The sequence below is a fragment of the Aureobasidium namibiae genome (genome assembly GCF_000721765.1).
Source record: "Aureobasidium namibiae CBS 147.97 unplaced genomic scaffold scaffold_11, whole genome shotgun sequence".
In the NCBI taxonomy this organism is placed as follows: domain Eukaryota; kingdom Fungi; phylum Ascomycota; class Dothideomycetes; order Dothideales; family Saccotheciaceae; genus Aureobasidium; species Aureobasidium namibiae.
In genome coordinates this window covers 87,488-103,833 of record NW_013581198.1, presented here as the reverse complement: position 1 = coordinate 103,833, position 16,346 = coordinate 87,488, and the positions used below count along the sequence as shown (strand labels likewise).

Below are 16,346 nucleotides of genomic sequence, written 5' to 3'. Positions count from 1 at the left end.
GACTTGACCGAGCTTTGAGTACTACGTAGAGCCGTAGAACTACTACCCGAGTGAAATTATCAGACAAGCAAACCATAAACCTGCCTCTTTGAATTCAGTGACAGAAGCTAGTCTGGGCACGGTACAATCGAGCGGTGAGCAAGAATGAGCAAGAACTGGGTGTTCATCATGAGGACAATGTTCAGAGCTCAAGTGCTTCATATTCACAAGTCAACGACAATACCTTGATGAGCAATAGAGAACAGGAAACACAAGTGGTATTTTGGCAAAGAAAAAAGAAGTTTTTGGATCACATTGCCCTCATTGCATAAAACCGATGTACATGCAAAACTGATGCTTGCACTGATCCGTTCGGTCCCCGGTATGTTTCGCACGCCAGAACGTAAGCCCACGAAGAGAGAACACCAATCGAACCGAGAGTACCGCCGTAACGGACTTGTGCCTTTTTCAGATATCATCAAGCCACGCCGTGACATTATCTCGTTTATGCCTTCTTCTCCTCGTCGTCGGCAGCGAAAGCGGCTCTCTTCTGCTCGATACGCTCCTGTCTGCGCTCGCGGGCGGCCTTGGTCTTGGCACGCTTGGCGTCCATCTCCTCCTTGAGCTTGGCCTCACGAGCCTTCTCGGCCTTGGCCTTGTGGATCTGTGAAGTGTGTTAGAAGAGTGTGAGTAAGCAAAGGTGAGTCGGGCGGGACGTACGTGCTCAACGAGAGCGCGCTTGTGCTTGAAGGTGTTACCCTTGCTCAGGTGGTAGAGCTCGTGGTAAAGGTGCTTGTCGATCTTGCCGGAGGCGCGGTACTTGACCAACAGGCGACGGAGAACGCGCTGGCGGCGCATCCAGACGACTTGGCTGTGAACAGACTATCAGTGTCTGCTCTGGTGGCGATGGTCGAAGATAGAGCAGCCATACCTGGGCATACGGGCGTCCTTGGTACCCTTTCTCTTACCGAAACCACGGTGGCGACCGAGGCGGCGAGCGGCGTTCAGCTCACGGGCGCGGGAGCGCGAGTGCATGGTGACGGGCTTGCGGATGATGAGGCCATCGGAGACGAGCTTGCGGATGGTCTGGCGGGAGTTGGCGTTGGAGATCTCGCTGACCTCGTTGGGGTCAAGCCAGATCTTTCTCTTGCCGCAGCCAACAACGGAGGCGGCCAGGCGCTTCTGGGTGCGAAGGTTGACCCTGTAGCAGACGCATGTCAGTGCCTGTTATGCTGGATCACGGTTTGTGATGATTTTGCCGCCCGGAGGAGCGCTGGTGGGAGAAGAGGCGAAAGGTGTGTGTGGATGGCGCAAGACGACGAGGTTTTTTCAGAATTGGGGTGTCGACAGGCTCTCCGGACGGCGGTTTGCTGATACTGACATTTTGACGGGTATGGAGGGTTGCTGTCGTTAGTGATGGGTGGCCGTCGCTCTCGCTCAGAAAGAAAAGCTCGCACGACGTTCAAGTTCAAAGCGGAGGTGTCACATGACGACGCCCACGCTAATTTTGCGATTTTTTTGCGTGTGAGTGTCGGCGTTTGTCCGGCTTTCCGCTTGCCGGCTGTCCTTCGCTCCTGCCTTGCGAGTCGCACCTTCCTTGCCTTGTCGCAACGATGAATGCTTTCCCTGGCCTGTTAACATTCCATTGCCTTCACTGGTATCTACGAGGCATTATTCTACCTTATGCATCCATTCAGTGATAACACAGTCTCTCTTTCCATGGAGTCCAAGAGGATCATCCTCGGACCATCATGAATCATCAAACCTAACCGCTACGGATAAAGCAAACATACCGTCTTGGAGTACCCCTCGTCATCTCCTATCATCATATGAGTCACTTGACTTCTTATCACGATTCGGACCCGGCCGACCGTAACTTGTAATCCAACCCAGATCAGATGATGTGATAGCGGACAGTATACTGAGGTTGCCTGCTCTCTTCTCGTCTGGAACATGCTGGCACACCCACTGAAAATCAGTTCTGGCAAACTCTCTAGTAGCACACTCTTAGCGATAATTTTGATCCTGCGCTTTCATTCCGAGAGCGTAGCTGTAAGAGACAGTTACAATACAGGCTAGGTCAAATGTCACGCAGATAAGCTGCAATACAGCTGCTGCTGGCAGTCACGTTGACATCTTTGAGTCTTTCTCTGCCTCCTTGATGCTATCTGTAGTGCAGATGTTGTAAGTCATTGTAATTCTCATTCTCCATTACCTGTCAATCTACTAGAAAGATCAAATATCGTACATGTTCAGAAACAAGTCCTACCCTTCATGTCCCCGTACCCTTTGGGCGATTTTTTCCAAGTAAATCGTCGTCGGTGAATCTGCAAGTGACGATAGGCTAGCTTCAAGTGAAGCGCCGACTTACGACTTCGTTTATCGCACGGAGATGGATTTAACGCAGTCTCGACGCGCACGACGCCGCGACCTCGACATCAACATCGAGTCGCCACAACGACCTCGTCGGCGTAGAGATGTCTTCCAACGCAAACCATCTACTCGCACATGATCGAGCTCGGCGCGCTGCACGCCTGCAGGCTCAACAAGCTCGGCGCAATGCCCGTCAACAGCAAATGCTAGCCCAGCAGCAAGCCCAGCAGCAAGCCCAGCAACGAGCACAGCAGCTTGCCCTCGCTGCTCATTATCCTGGCATCCACCCTGGACTTATGTTCCAAAACTTTGGCGGCATGCAATGGAACCCTCCTTACCATGGCAACCTGCATCCTTTCATCCAGCCTCCAGCTTTGCATCACGCCCACCCAATTCACGCTATTCCGGGTGCAGCCATTCACAATCATGCTTTGCCAAATGTCCCTGCCATCCAGAATGCCGCCGTGGTCAATCCTATCGTCCATCATCAGGTAAATACAGCTCTGAGTCAAACGATCTTACTGTTGTTAACCTTGTTGTAAGCAGAACATCAAGCCTAAGCGCAAGCCGTACGTCAATAAGCCTAAGCCTAAGCCTCAGCTGCGCAGAGATGGAACCTTTCCTTTCATGGAGCTCCCAACTGAGATCCGCTTCATGATCTACAAGCTCCTCCTCGAGGAGAATGCCAACCCCCTCACTCTCCTCACCCAGGGTAACGCAGGTCATGAGGTAGTTCGACGTGGTTTCCTGAACAAACAAGACAAGCCCACCAGCGGAAGACAAATGCTCTTGAAAACCGTCCACAAGGCCAATGACAAGAACATCACACACCTCACTCCCGCCATCCTGCGCGTCTGTAAGCCCGTCTATCGAGAGGCCGCCCCTATCCTTTACGGCCAGCCCCTGGAATTCGAGCACCCCATTGCTCTCCAGAAGTTCCTCTTCAGTATCGGTCCCGACAACCGTCTCCTCCTGCAGCGCATCGTTCTGCGCGGTTGGCAGATGAATGTATTTCCCGTGTGGCTACACGCTCTGTCGTCCGCATTCGAAAGACTCTTGTCCGCTCGCAACCTCAAGGAAATTCTAATGGAGCGCCACACGGCCTCCGGTAGCGACCGTGACAGCGTTCACCTTGACCCCCAAGGCTGGAAGTTCCAAGCTGAAAACCTCAGTGAGCACATCGAGTTCTGGGCCCAATGCCTCGACATCGCCAAGGGCAAGGGCACTGCCAGATCCCTCCTGTTGTTCAGCGATCGCGTCTTCGCCTCGGAGGACAGCATCGACCAGGGCAACGAAATCTTTCTTGAGCGCAAGAAGGTCTTCTTGAAGGAACTGAGATTCAGTTTCAAGTGAATGGACCATGCTCTTCTCATCACAAACACAACACTCCGAGCATGAACACGTGCTTTCCTCATCTCTTTTTCTTTCCTGTTTCCTTTGTCATCCAGCGTTCAAAAGTACACATCCAAGGACACGCAGCTAATACTTTCTCACACTCTGCACCCTCGAGGACCAGCACTTACTTGCTAGGTCTCTTTCCTTTGTCATTCACATTCAACAGCACAAAGAACACAGTTGTGCAAGCAGCTTATCTGCACCAGCACCCAAAAAAAGGGCTGGCCAAACACAAAGTCACTTGCTTCCTAAGATACCCATGCGAGACAGAATCGAATGAAATTGCTTTTTCTTATATTTTGACTCTCTCCGGATACATCTCTCACTGTGAACTCGCTGTACATTTCTATAGCTCACGTGTTGCTACACATCGATGTAGGAGAAGAGCGGGAGCGGTTGTCCTTCATCTCGACGGCTCTCTTCGGATACATCTCTGGTTGCGACATCGCTGTGCATTTCTATGGCGTACATGTTGTTCCACATTGAGGTGAAAGGGGCTCTGACTCTCCTCAGGACACATCCCTGGCTGTGACATCGCTGTGCATTTCTATAGCTGACGTATTGCTCCGTGTCACGATGAGAGAACGATTTGACTCTCCCTGGATACATATCTAGCTGTGACCTCGCTGTGCATCTCTATATCTTACATGCTGCTCCGCAAAGCCGTAGGAGGGAGATTAAAGATGCATCATCATGGCTAGTAGTCATACAAATGTGGACGGGCAGGTAGGGAACTATGTACGTGCATCGAATGCATGTTCATTGAACAGTCAGGGGAGAATGCAGTTCTTCAAGTCGGTGTGGGAAAATCCAACGGCTTTACCCCTTGGAGTGGATTGCTGACTCGCGGCGAGCGACAGGAGGATTCTTTTGCAATTTCATGCTGGATTTATGGGTTTTCATGATTTACTTACGACCAGGGGTAGCGGAGAGGGACATGAATCGTCGAATGAAGTAGTACGAGAAAGTGGTGTGTTGACGAACAGGGTGTTGGTCACAGCCAAGCTCGGTGGTAAACACGGCAGAAAATAGCCAGATCTGGAAAGACCATGAGTATTTGAGATGTTTTGTCATCCGGATGAGAGCCTTGGCAATGCCGTTCGAGGAGTGAAAGGTACCACAATAGGTAGAGTCCATCTTTAGAGGATGATCATTCCGATCGTGAAGCGGGAACTGAAAATAGACTTGGCTACGTTTGACCAAGGTGTTTCAAGTTCTTATAGAAGGTTGTAGTAGGACGGCAAGACATGTAGATAGCAAGGATGATGTCTTCGTTATATGAAGACTCGATTCAGGCCTGTCAGTGGGCTTGCATTAGTTGACGGCGAACAAGAATAGACAGACATCGGCGTGAGTTCATGGGAACGGATATATCGGCCACGACAAGTCAAACACATGTCCGACAGCAACAGACAAGGCAGCCGACGTGTGTGGCTGAGCGATGGGTCCAGTGGAGCAGAACGTGCGGAATCGATTATACAGCGGGAAGGGATTGCGTGAACGAGAGTTCTCCTTTCACAAGAACGATATGAACTCCTATTTCATAGGGGATACGTGGAGCATATCGTATATGCATAGTGGCGAGCTGATATGCATGGAGAACAAAGAGCGCTCACGAAATGAGAGACGTTGTGATTGCAACGTTTGAGTCGTTCGACTGGGCGTACGGGTTGTTATGACATTACGCCAGGACGATCCATAGTTGACTGACGGTGACCAGGGGACGGAAGTGTGGCAGCTTGGATCAAACCTTGAACCCGAGGCGAAAGATCTACTCTCGGCGCGGCTGATTGACAGTCGAAGAAGATCAGGGTGGTGGGCGAGTTGTATGAGAAGCTTGGGAAGACAGGGGACGTAGTCGTCTCATAAGTGTCGCGAAATGGTCGGGAGATTGCATCTGGTCCAAGCGCGCCAATCGGAGCCCGGCCTGATGGTTTTGGCGTGAGGCTAGCGCGGTTTCTCCAGATTCTCAGAGGTCGTCGCAGCGTCGCATCATGTTGCGAGGGCGCCGTCGCCAGAGTCCATGGGCATGGTCAAGTCACGGAGCGTAGACGGTTGGACGACGGTTGTGTAATTGCTGCTCTTTTCCTTTTCTTCTTCACCTTAATCTGAATTGCATTCGCAAGTCGTTGCAACGTTGTCCCTCTTTTATCGACGTCCGCCGAGTCCGCCTGGTGCTAACCTGCTTTCTTTCATTTTAATTGCTGTTTATCACGCGCCGCTCAGTCTGGTCACTGGTCGCCCACCTCTCATATACCAAACATTCCTCGCCGCGCACGCCTCCGTTTCTTGCTTGTTGTCGTTTCCTTCGCAGGCGGCCATTCACCCACACACTCATTCAATTGCTATTGTCGACTACTCGACCTTCCACTCATTAACATCAACCATCGACTACTACTAACCACCAGCTTATAATCAACATCAACCAATTCTTTTCGCCATGCATTTCAAACCTCACCGCCACATGCCCCAGAGGCTGCCAGCTTCTCAATCCAGTCTTGTAATGCTCGACGAACGCGCCCCAGTGGTGGTCAAGGAGGCCGATGATGTCGCAACAGTCTTCTCTGTCGTCTATGTAACGGCCTCTGCTACTTTCTCAGGACCGACAGCTGGTTTCGTTACTCTCGGAGCCAATCCCACCACCAAAGCTTCCTCTGCCGCGAACAAATCCACCAACACCGACAATAATGATGACAACGACAACACAACCACGGCAAAGGCCAAATCAACATCAACAACTGCCAAAGCAAGCACAAGCGCCACATCCACAACCTCATCCAAAATCACGAGTACCTTGTCACCTACCGCAAAGTCGACTGCCGCTGCTCTCTCTTCATCGTCCTCGTCATCACTTGCCTCATCAACTCTAGCCGTCCTCACATCATCTGCTGCCGCGTCTTCGACGATTGCTTCCTCATCCATCTCATCTGCTGCAAAAGCTCAAGCCACAGCTTCAAGTTCAGCCTCATCATCAGCGGTGGCAGATGCAACTTCTGATGGTCTAAGCACAGGCGCAAAGGCCGGCATCGCTCTGGTGGTTATTTGTGCTATCGGTGTTCTTGCAGGTCTTGCCTACTTCCTCATTCGCAAGAAGAAGGCTCAACAGAAGCAGGCTATTGGTATGGAGAGACTTGATGATGAGAAGAAGGGCTTCATGAGCCAAAGCCCAAGCACTATGACCGTTCCTCAGCCCCCTGCTTCGACACGCACCACTGCCACGGCACCGCGCATCAGCTACCGCCCTACTTCCCAATTCTCGACTAGCGTCCTTGGAGATGCCGAGAAGGCTGCAGCTGGGGCAGCCGCGGGTGTCATGAGCGGCAGAAACAGCGACCCGTCTAACCCCTTCGGAATCCATGCACAAACTGTCGAGCCCCACTCGAGGGATGTCATCTCACCTATTCCTGAAGAGCGATCCCTCAGTCCTCCAGTCGAGCTCCAAGGCAGCCCCGTGCCCAGCCCTACTGCAGCCAGTTTCAACCTCAGCTCTCCTGCAACTCCCGGTACCCAGGCCAAGGCTGAGGTCGGTATGGCTTCTGTCGTCCCCGTGGCCGCTCTCGCAGGTGCTGCTCCTGGAGGCGATCGTCCAGGCAATGCTGTCCACAGTGTTCAACTCGAGTTTAAGCCCTCTATGGATGACGAGCTCGAGTTGAAGGTTGGCCAGATTGTGAGAGTCCTGCACGAGTATGACGATGGTTGGGTAAGTCGATGTTCCCTTGGTATTTGCAGTCAACATGCTAACAACTCTAGGCTCTCTGTACCCGTATGGACCGCTCTCAACAAGGTGTTGCTCCTAGAACCTGTCTCTCGAAACAGCCTTTGAAGCCGAGACAAGGTCCCCCTCCAGGTGCTAGAGCTGGCCCTCCTCGTTCTGGTCCTGGATCCATGGGACCTCCTCCTAGACCTGTTCCTGGTGCCAAAGTCCGTCAAGGTTCATCGTCGTCACAAGGTTCTGCTGCGTCACAAGCCCGCCGTCCTTCGATGGCTCCTTCTAAGCAGTCATCGCCCACTCTAGCCGAGCAAGCTCAATCGCGCCAAAGAAGCATGTCTGTTGCTGCATCTCCAACCAAGGCCTCCAAACAATCCCAGCAGCGTGCAGACATGTCCGCTGATGCTCACAGCCGAAGTGCATCGATGGGTACAGTATCGAGTGCTGGCAAGTCCACGGTTCCTTCCCTTCCAGGCACGCCTCTTGGTGTGCCCGCTAGGAAGCCAGTGCCCGGCCAGGCCCTCTGATTTAACGAACATTGCTTTGTGTACCATTAGCGACATGTCTTTGCAAAATGCAACTCGATACGGAAGCAACGACCACTGCAGTCAAACAGCACAAGGAGAACACGAACGCGTATCCACACTTCATCATAATGCTTCCCGTTTTGTCGACTCTACTTGTTCTTCTTCTCTCGATGTTGGAGACAGCCTTGACGGGAGGGCGTCGTTTTCGGTCCCCTTGTCCTTTTCTACCTGTTGTTTTCAACTGCCATTCGCTGTATCTTTTCATTTTTATCCTTCATCCATGAGAACATTACGAAGGCCTAGAGCCAGTAATGTGTTATTGTACGTAGACAAATACCTTAACGTAACAAAAACGTGCCGATTTTCAACTTCATCATATACTCCCGTGCTTTCAACGTGACAGAATGTCTTAATTCAAGACGCCGCATCGATTGCAAGCTTTCCAAAACTCCACGCATAAATGTATCTGCTCCTTGACATCGCTATCTATACCTATTTTCCTTGCTGCATTGTTACATGGCGCACAGACCACCAACATCTCCAGAGCCGCATGCCACTTTCGAATCTCGAACAACCACAAGCCTCACACAACACGCGCCAACTACACACTCTCCCTTCAGATCATCTGTAACATCATGGCAACACCAACACTAGACCAATTCCTCACCGAAATAAACCGCATAACACTCTCCAAAGATTCGGCACAACTATCCCAGTACCTGGTCATCGAACCACCCTACGCACCCTCCTACACCACCATAATCAACGAATTACGAGCCACATACCCCAAAGGCGGCGATTCAGATGCAGCATTAGAGAAGAAGATTGTCAAAGCTGTCAAAGTTATTGATGGGGGTGATGATGTGGAGGTTGCTAGTTGGAGTGCGTTTAGCAGGTTTATGGTGTTGTACTTTGGGTTCTTGAGGGATGTGGATGTAGGGAATTTGTTGGAGACTTTTGGGTTGTTGAGTGAGGTTTTGCAGTAAGTTCTTTTTTTCTTTTCTTTTCGATGTTTTGTCTTCTTGATCGAGGTTCGATTGGTGTTCTTTTTGTTGGTTCTGTTGATTGTTGTACATTGATGATATTCGACGTACTTGTCATTTCACAACAAGAAGAAAGGCTCAAGCGAAAGAAAAAAAGAGTTCATGTCAAAGACTTTCGAAGGGAATTATTTCACACTTTCTAACAACTCATCCACACAGAAAAGCAAACTCAGCCCTCCAAAACCAAACTCACGGCACAACCATCCTCGACACGGTGATCTCCTACTCACGCATGTTCGCTCGCCTCGCCATGGGCCTCGACAAGAAACCCGAACTCATCGCGCACCTCGCCACTACAACCTCTTCCTCCTCGGACGACTCTGGCCCACGCGAAACCCTACCCGAACGAGCAGCAAACATCATCCGCTACGCTTTCGTAGCCTGTCTAAACGACCGCTCTGGATCTTCCCCCACTGGCATCGGACCAAACGGCACTCCCCAGGGAAAGCGAAAAGGCACCTACGTGCTCGCGAACCTGTGTTTGAAGATTTTGTTCGCGTGCCGCAAGACCAGAGGTGCAGCTCAGATCTTCGAAAACATCTTTGTGCTGAGTCCGCCGTTGAGTGCTTATCCAAAGGCGCAGAGGTGTGCGTATCTGTATTACTTGGGCAGATTTCTATGGGCGAACGGGCACGCGTGGAGAGCGCAAAAGGCGCTGCAGCAAGCATGGTTGGAATGCCATCCTCAGTGTTTGCAGCAAAGACGTTTGATTCTCATTTTCTTGATTTCGGCAAACATGGTTTGTGGGCGTTTTCCCTCGGAGCAGATGTTTGCGAGACCAGAGGCCCATGGTTTGAGAGAAAGGTTCCAGCCTTTATGCAGGTATATTGCCAAAGGCGATCTTGTGGGCTTCAGAAGGCATTTGGATATTGGATCTGAGCACTATGCGTGGTTCTCGGGCTACAGGCTGGACTTGCAGTTGCGGAACAGATGTGAAGTGTTTGTTTGGAGGTCCATCTGTCGAAAGACGTTTGTTCTATACGGAGATCCTGGAAACCCCGAGGCTCGCAAGGCGCCGACTTTCGACTTGAAAGATGTGCTGGCCATCTTCCGTTGGCAGGAAACCATCTACGCTACATCGCCTGGAGCCTCTCAACCTGACAACTATATCGACCCGGACTTTGTTGGCGTGGTCGATGAGCCAATCGGCGAAGACGCTCTCGATCTGCCTGACATGAACAACATTCATTCTAAAATGACGGCACTCATCCATCAAGGTCTGCTTGGTGGCTACATCTCCTTTTCGAGAGAGAAATTCGCGATCCAAGGAGCAAAGCTCAAGGGAGCATTGGCAGCTGGCTTCCCCAATGCCTGGAAGACTGTAGAAGCACGTGCCGACGACGAGGTACCTGGCTGGAAGCTGGAAACCACCGGACCTGCATTTGGCGGTGGAGTGGTGAGATTGAGCGGAGCGCGACCTGTGGGGCTCTCTTAGGACGAGAACACCCTAGATTGGATTGCATCCCCTGTCGACGAGAAGTTTACCGTGCCGGGAAAAGCAAAATCGAGTTCTGCATAGCGTGTGTAGTGGAGCATCGGAAAACCCTCATGATCGGAGTTTTTGGGGGCGTATAGCATTCGATACCCTTGAAATTAGTTGGTCGCATTCACCGCCTCATAAAGTCCCTTACATCCCAGACCAAGACTTTTTCGTCCCAAGCACAGGTGGCGCACCATCCCTCTGCGCCAAAGAGACACCAATCAACGCCCATGGCAAACTCGGTGTGACGGTCCATACGGCCCATCTCGCGGGCTCCCTGTCCTGCGGGCATACCCATCTTTGCATGGTCCACACCCATAGCACTGCCGTCAGTCCAGACGCGACACGACATGTCATAACTAGCACTGAGCAGTACGTCGCTTAGGTGTGGGCTCCAACTGATCTTTCTAACGGCGTATTCGTGACCTGGCAAGACGGCCACAGGACCGCTAGGTTGTCTGATGTCGAAGGTACGTATCATGCCGTCAACGCCAGCTGTAGCGAGGACTGTATCTCTGTATTTGTTCCAGTCGTGTGTCAGGCATTCAGTGGGACCAACGCTGGCGGGGGTGAAGTTCATAGGAGTCATCTTAGGAGGAGCGTGTATGGGTATAGCGAGGGTCAAGTGGTTCGAGGCACTAGCGGGCGTTCGTAGATCCCAGACGCGTAGGTGCGAGTCTCTGGCGACGGCGGTGACAATGTCGGGACTGTGAGGAGAGAATTGGGCCGAGTAGACGCATGAGTGTACGGGTAATGTAAGAAGAGATGTCTTTGATTCGGGATTCCAGATCTTGACTGTGCCATCCCAACTGCTACTCAAGAAGGTCGTCTTGTGACCGAGATTCCAGTGGACCGAGAAGACCTCGCGACCGTGTTCAGACCAGCTGGCAATGGGGAACTCGCTAAGGTTGATGTCGAAGAGCTTGACACTGCCATCTCCACCGGCGGTGAGAAGCTGGTTCTCGTGTGCTTCTGACCAGGCTGTGTCGAACAGACAGTCTTGAGTCTCAAAGAACTTCTCGCAGACGATGCCTCGGTCCGTCAGGTTGAGGATGAAGAGGCGGCCGTTGCCCACCAGACCAAAGTTGGCACCAGCGCTCACACATAGCCTGCTGTCGAAAAAGGGCGAGTACTTGACGGCGTACGGGTTGAAGCCCGCGGTTCGAAATTCGAGCATTGCTAATGGCTTCCTGACGGGTTCGCGATGGTCGGCGGTATGGAGGCGTGGATGGAGCACTCGGATACTTGTATAGAGGGTGCTATGGCGAGTGCATGTCTTATGCGCAGAGCAAACGGCTCGAGAGAAGGAGGGTGGGATTGGGTGTCAAGGACAAGGTGGTATTATTGCTGTTCACACCCCACCTTCGCTGCTCCACATGCATTCGCGCTCGCTCTTGCCCTGTTGCGTGACGCACCTGCCGCTGCAAGCAATTCACAGCCCGACAGCCGAAACACCGAGCAGCCGGACTCGCTGCGCTGGGGACCGCGCCTTCTTCCAACCCGCTCTCTCGGTTCTCGGTCCTTCTTCGACACGTCCGCCGCGTCCACCAAAACGCACCGTGTGCTGTTCGTGCATCTCTCGGAACCAGATCACGAAGATGCTGCGGCTTGCACAGTATCTGAGCCATGGATGCCTTCATTTCGAGGAAACGCAAAAACTTGTCTATCGATGCAGATGCATCTGGACCAGCTGCTCCAGCCGCTCAAGAGGACGATCATGAGGACAGCACCGAATTCAAGCTTGCTTTGCTTGCATCTATGCATCCCGATGTTGCCCAAGATATTTTGCTTGAGGCCTTGTTGTCTTCCGACGGCTTAGTTGATACCGCCTCCGCTCTTCTGGCCAAAGACAGAACCACGTCCTTGGGTCAATCAAAGAGAGCCAAAACCGTGGGTCATCAATCTACGCTGGCCAATCTGATTCATTCCGCGGGTGGTGAACCTCCTCTGACCAAGCACCTCACAAAGAAAGGCAAGACTCTTTTCTTGTATAGCCCGCAGGATATCGAAACACATACGCCATGTTCCATCATCCACAACTTTCTCCCTGCCGACGAAGCCAATGCATTGCTTACAGAGCTCTTGGATGAGTCAAAGACATTCGAAAAAGAAGTCTTTCAGCTCTTCGACCGTACTGTCGAGAGTCCACATACTATGTCCTTCTATGTCGACAGCTTCAAGGAAGCTGAAGAACAGAAGACAACATACGTCTACAATGGCAGCACCATCAAAGACATTCGACAAACACCCCCGAAGATGTTATTTGCATCTGCTAAGGTGCGTCAAGCTGTCAACAATGAGATTCAACGTCGAATTGCTCAGTTCTACCCCAACGGTGAGAAGCTCAAGTATCAGGATCCCAAAGAATGGAAGCCAAACACTGCTTTTGTAAATTGCTATGATGGGCCTCAACAAAGTGTTGGGTATCATTCTGACCAGCTGACCTATCTCGGTCCTCGCGCTGTCATCGGAAGTCTTTCATTGGGCGTAGCTCGCGAATTCAGGGTCCGCAAAATCGTACCCAAGGACACCAGTAACGACTCTGGGAACTCAAGCGCTGGAGACTCACAAGGTCAGATCTCGATTCACCTGCCTCACAACTCTTTGCTCGTCATGCATGCCGAAATGCAAGAACACTGGAAGCACAGCATTGTCCCGACTACTGCCATTGATCCACATCCCATAGCTGGAAACAAGCGAATCAACATTACCTACAGATACTACAAACCTAGCTTCCACCCAAAGTTTACACCCAAATGCCACTGTAAGATACCAGTTGTACTCAGATGCGTACAAAGAAAGTCTGAGAACCTGGGTCGCTACATGTGGATGTGTCACGCCGGTTACACACCAGGCCAAAAAGGCTGTTCTTTCTTCCAATGGGCAGAATTTGATGATGATGGCGAACCACCTTGGAAAGACAAAGTCGAGCGATCTGAGACTGGCTGACGAAAGCATGGCCAGCATGTTGCACTGGTCGCGAATAAGTTGCCGAATGGTCTCAAACGATTGTCGAGAGCCTCGCTCCTTCTACTGTCAATAGCCTGCGCTCTCCAAAGTCATTCCACGAAATCCATTTCTCCAAGCATTAATTCCAGCGCGCAACGCTCTTTACAAGGTTGGCTTGCATCCAACTCATGATGAAATCCCTACGGCCAGACGAACTTCCGCCCTGCTTCGTGGATCCAAACGGCGATACCATCATCTCCGTACCATATATGGTATGTGCGTTCGACTTTGGAACGTTGGAAATGAGAATATCGAGCGACAAACTCATCGCAGTCTCATCATACTTCGCGGCGACACTGAAGCCCGAGTGGCTTCACAACAAAGTCACAGGAACAGAGAACTGCAGTGACGGTATCGCCCGAGTCATGAAGCGTTATGAACTCGAATTGGACCAGGATGGAAAAGACATTCTCGTGGGCAAGGTAACAGCAGCCTCGGGCCCGATGTACCACAATTCTCGACTGATGCCTCTTTGCAGACAGCTGCAACTGATCCAAAACTTCGAATCGTCTCAGCTGTGACTACCATCCAGACTTCGAATCCAGTGTCGCAGTTGTCCCTGCGCGAGAGAAACGACCGCCTCAACACCATGTCGACTGTCAATCTACTTGGCTTCTCTATGCTCTGTGACTTTCCTGACCAGAGTGACCACCTTCTTATGGATCGCCTCCGCCAGTGCGTGCGAGTAGTGCCTCTGAGTGGTATCGTGCAGTGTCTGCTTGGCTGGATCGACTATTATGGCACCTTCACGGAAATGAGAGAAAGATTACTCCAATTCATTACCTCAGAGATCCCGGGAGACGAGATCCGTAGATCAACCCTCTTTTATCTCCGAGTCGCATGTGTCCTGCGTGACAAATCCTTCTTCAGTTGGATTCTTGACAAGAATCCGTTCTTCTCGAATGAGGTCTGGTTCGGCAGAAGTTCGTTGGATACCCGCCTAGGGCTTGGCCTCTGGACTTCCGAATTCGAGCGTGACTTGAACTTCTTCGGCTTTGTACTCAGGCACTTGCAAGATCAACCGGGACGGGTTCAGCCTCCTGGTCGAGGTACGGCTCCAGCTGATGAAAGGGATATCGTATCGACGTCGCTCTTCAGTCACGCAGCCTCCGCTCAAGTGCAGTATGAGTACATCAACCCGTCCATCTTGGCTCTGCATTCGATCGCTGTCTCGCAAGATGTTGAAATAACCTACAGTCACCATGTCACTACCTTGACACTGACTAATGTAACTCGATGGCTTCGAAACGCCCTCATCACAGCGAAACAAGAGATTGCTCAGCACATCACAGTCGACCACAGCGAGCCTTTCGGCTTCCGCATCAACGATCATAATTCCTTTCCATGGGATTATCGTTTGGGCGAAGATACAGACCAAACGCTGTTCAACTTGATCGCGACAAGCAACCCTTTTGAGGTGGGCGAGGATTTGGAGTTCAATTGACAGGTACTTGTCACGACTCTCTTGCTATGACACACCCGGTTGCCAGACGGCAAAGGTAGATAGAGCAGGTACTTGACCACAGCGAATGATTTTCCTTCTGGTTTCCATAAGTGTGATAAGCACTTTCAGCAACATCACTGCGATGCCATCTTATCAGTCTGTTGTTTCTTTAGTGCAGAAACCCAGGATACAAATCATTGGCTCTCCCTGCACTTGGCTCTGGGTTGAAGATATTTGTGCGTTCTGTAGTTTGATCATCGTGCTGAGCCATCACAAAAAGAGGCTTGAGAAAGAACCAACCTCTCGTGCCAAGACCGCTGTTCTGACTAGCTCTCCTCCCACAAAGCCATAGGCATATGTGGAACGTAGACACCACAAGATCTTTCTGGAGCAAAGCAATGTCCATTAACAATCATCTTATTGCGCGAGGATACACCACGGTATTGGCCTCGGAGGTTCCGTGATGACCCGCTTGCCCTCCAACACCCCTTTTCTCAAGTACTGATATCCGTTACACCCCATCGCTTCCATCATGAGGCAGAGCGTTGGAACTTGCGAGCGATGCAATAAGACATTTTCACTGATCGGCAGCCGGTATCGAGCGAGATCAAAGGAACCCCTGGTGTGCACACGCGGATATATCGCCGTGCACCTCGGGTTCGGTAGACACGAGCGCCACAAACGTGTCGTTTAGGTATCTCTTCGTGTGTCAGCATCGTTGGATCACGGTGTCGACAGGCAAGTCCATCGTGGAGAAGTAGTGGAGCTGAGAGCTGAAGCCGGGCCTATTTCTGGGAGTGGTAACGGCGCCACTAGCTTCAGGCCCCCTCGCTTACATGATATAGAACAGTTCTGCGCATCACGATGATCGCATCGTTGACTCGATGCCAGGAAATATACACAGCAACGAAATGGCGGCGAGAAATACAACAGGACCAGTCGTTGTGTCTTTCGTTTCTGGCCTTTGATCTTGCTCATGCTCTCCTATGCAAAAGCACGGCCGGTGGGCGCTCGTACCGTATCTCGATATAAATCCTTAGCTCGCTGCTTGGCCGGTCAGACTAGCCCTGCAGAAAAATATCTCGATAGCTGGGTATCAGGGCATGGTGTCTTGGGGATCCTCCTTCCCAACCTGCCAAACGAATAAAGCTTATCACCCTTCATCTCTATATACCGAGAAACATATTGCAGCTGAATCATTTACCGGCGCAGCGATGGTGGCCCAGGATCCACCACATGATTGGTTACCTGTCCAGAAATGATGGCAGGATGCACCCCTAAGATAGCCGCTGGCGAGGATCGGGTTGAGGTGATCATAAAACGCTCGTACGCGCTGAGGTAAACATGTTCGTGCTAATCTCGAATTTCCGCTGTGAAGTTGTGGAAG

General features: G+C 51.5%; 7 protein-coding genes across 7 annotated transcripts; 5 read left to right on the top strand and 2 right to left on the bottom strand.

The window, feature by feature from the left end:
- Positions 1-496: 496 nt before the first annotated feature.
- M436DRAFT_11846 (60S ribosomal protein L19) lies at positions 497-1,179 on the bottom strand (the record flags this gene model as incomplete). The annotated part of the gene is made up of 3 exons (XM_013570625.1): positions 497-643; positions 700-850; positions 911-1,179. Coding segments are annotated over 3 exons (567 nt in total), but the record flags the coding sequence as incomplete, so codon positions are not given.
- Positions 1,180-2,456: 1,277 nt separating this feature from the next.
- M436DRAFT_64743 (uncharacterized protein) lies at positions 2,457-3,705 on the top strand (the record flags this gene model as incomplete). Its single annotated transcript, XM_013570856.1, has 2 exons — positions 2,457-2,843; positions 2,899-3,705. The coding sequence occupies 2 exons, from the start codon at positions 2,457-2,459 to the stop codon at positions 3,703-3,705; spliced, it is 1,194 nt and encodes a 397-aa protein (XP_013426310.1).
- A 2,482-nt stretch (positions 3,706-6,187) lies between these two features.
- On the top strand, positions 6,188-7,983 carry M436DRAFT_82849 (uncharacterized protein; the record flags this gene model as incomplete). Its single annotated transcript, XM_013570916.1, has 2 exons — positions 6,188-7,447; positions 7,498-7,983. The coding sequence occupies 2 exons, from the start codon at positions 6,188-6,190 to the stop codon at positions 7,981-7,983; spliced, it is 1,746 nt and encodes a 581-aa protein (XP_013426370.1).
- A 635-nt stretch (positions 7,984-8,618) lies between these two features.
- M436DRAFT_73679 (uncharacterized protein) lies at positions 8,619-10,461 on the top strand (the record flags this gene model as incomplete). The annotated part of the gene is made up of 2 exons (XM_013570915.1): positions 8,619-8,965; positions 9,186-10,461. The coding sequence occupies 2 exons, from the start codon at positions 8,619-8,621 to the stop codon at positions 10,459-10,461; spliced, it is 1,623 nt and encodes a 540-aa protein (XP_013426369.1).
- Positions 10,462-10,633: 172 nt separating this feature from the next.
- On the bottom strand, positions 10,634-11,683 carry M436DRAFT_49164 (WD40 repeat-like protein; the record flags this gene model as incomplete). The annotated part of the gene is made up of 1 exon (XM_013570686.1): positions 10,634-11,683. The coding sequence occupies one exon, from the start codon at positions 11,681-11,683 to the stop codon at positions 10,634-10,636; it is 1,050 nt and encodes a 349-aa protein (XP_013426140.1).
- Positions 11,684-12,132: 449 nt separating this feature from the next.
- M436DRAFT_73677 (GRF zinc finger domain-containing protein) lies at positions 12,133-13,455 on the top strand (the record flags this gene model as incomplete). Its single annotated transcript, XM_013570914.1, has 1 exon — positions 12,133-13,455. One exon carries the CDS (start codon positions 12,133-12,135, stop codon positions 13,453-13,455), a length of 1,323 nt encoding a protein of 440 aa, XP_013426368.1.
- A 191-nt stretch (positions 13,456-13,646) lies between these two features.
- Positions 13,647-14,959, top strand: M436DRAFT_64738 (uncharacterized protein; the record flags this gene model as incomplete). The annotated part of the gene is made up of 2 exons (XM_013570855.1): positions 13,647-13,937; positions 13,994-14,959. 2 exons carry the CDS (start codon positions 13,647-13,649, stop codon positions 14,957-14,959), a joined length of 1,257 nt encoding a protein of 418 aa, XP_013426309.1.
- Between the last annotated feature and the right edge of the window lie 1,387 nt (positions 14,960-16,346).